We start from the raw sequence: 1192 nt of genomic DNA, 5'->3' as shown, positions 1-1192 counted from the left end.
TTCTTGTCAGGTGCTTGGGGCGTTCTCCCTAGAGCCCTGTTTTGCCTGCCCTTCTGTTGCGCTGCGCGCGGGGCTTGTGTTTCCAGCCAAATGACAGAGAGGTGCCCCTGTGTGTTGCTGCCGGAGCGTTTATGTGGCGCCCCTTCTCTGCGCGGAGGGCCGTGTTACGTACAGTCGTGATGCGGGTCCGGGAGCCTGGATGAAGCTGTTGATGCTCTGATTGCTCTTTGCAGCTCAGCTGAACATCGGCAACGTTCTGCCCGTTGGCACCATGCCGGAAGGCACCATCGTCTGCTGCCTGGAGGAGAAGCCTGGTGACCGTGGGAAGCTGGCCCGTGCTTCTGGAAACTACGCCACTGTCATCTCCCATAACCCTGAAACGAAGAAAACCCGAGTGAAGCTGCCTTCTGGCTCCAAGAAGGTGATTTCTTCTGCAAACAGAGCTGTTGTCGGTAAGGGCTGACGGCTGCAGACTTGTCCCGTCGCTGAGCACCGCTGAGCACGTGCGGCTTGGCAAGCGGTCGAACAGACCAGGGTCCTGCCTGTAATACTGGTGTGAAAACGGCATTGTGCACAGCCTGGGTGCTGGTGCCTGACCTGTGTGTTACGGCTGCGTTATTCTTCCTTAACCGTCACTCGAATTTGGAGACGGCGTCACCTGCCGGGAAGACAGACGAGCAGACGCTCCCTGTCCTCAAGCTGTGAGGGGGTTGCTGAGCCAGTGAAGTCTGGGGGACGGGGTCTGCAGAAGCTGGCAGAGGTGGTTTCCTGCTGTTGAGGGGGCGGACTGAGCCCGGGGCGGGATGGTGCTGCTGGAGGGGGCGTCGGTTGGGTGGTGTTCCGGAAGGAATGCCAGTACCACTGTCAAGAAGCAGCGGTCTTGTCAGGTTCGTTGTAACCCTGACTGGCAGCTGGGATGGGCCCTGTATACTTGGTGGCCTCTGCATAGGAGACGCCAAACTTGGGTCGTCGGTGGTCTGTTGCTCGAGCAAAACCGATGGAATCGATGGTGCAGCGATGAGGTGTTGACCCTGAATGTTCTTGAAATTCCCCCGAGCTCTTTCAGTTCAGACTTCCTGTAGCTGAAGACCGCTGTTAACGTTGCCCAGGAGGCTTCAGCGGCAAAGCCAGCAGTGCTTCGCAGGGCGTTGGGCTCCGCCCCCCACACACGGACTGTGAGCTGGCAGCTGGA

The 1192-nt window shown here is 59.0% G+C and overlaps 1 protein-coding gene across 1 annotated transcript in view; it reads left to right on the top strand.

Moving 5' to 3' along the window:
- The first annotated feature begins 200 nt into the window (after positions 1 to 200).
- Positions 201 to 1192, top strand: part of RPL8 (ribosomal protein L8) — a 1904-nt gene continuing 912 nt past the window's right edge. The window contains exon 1 of the mRNA XM_010153674.1: positions 201 to 452. Within this exon, the coding sequence (XP_010151976.1) occupies positions 272 to 452 (181 nt within the window). The 5' untranslated portion in view covers positions 201 to 271. The remainder of the gene's footprint in view (positions 453 to 1192) is intronic.

This window comes from Eurypyga helias, unplaced genomic scaffold (genome assembly GCF_000690775.1).
Source record: "Eurypyga helias isolate BGI_N326 unplaced genomic scaffold, ASM69077v1 scaffold24436, whole genome shotgun sequence".
NCBI classification, from domain to species: domain Eukaryota; kingdom Metazoa; phylum Chordata; class Aves; order Eurypygiformes; family Eurypygidae; genus Eurypyga; species Eurypyga helias.
This window is presented reverse-complemented; position numbering and strand designations above follow the sequence as displayed.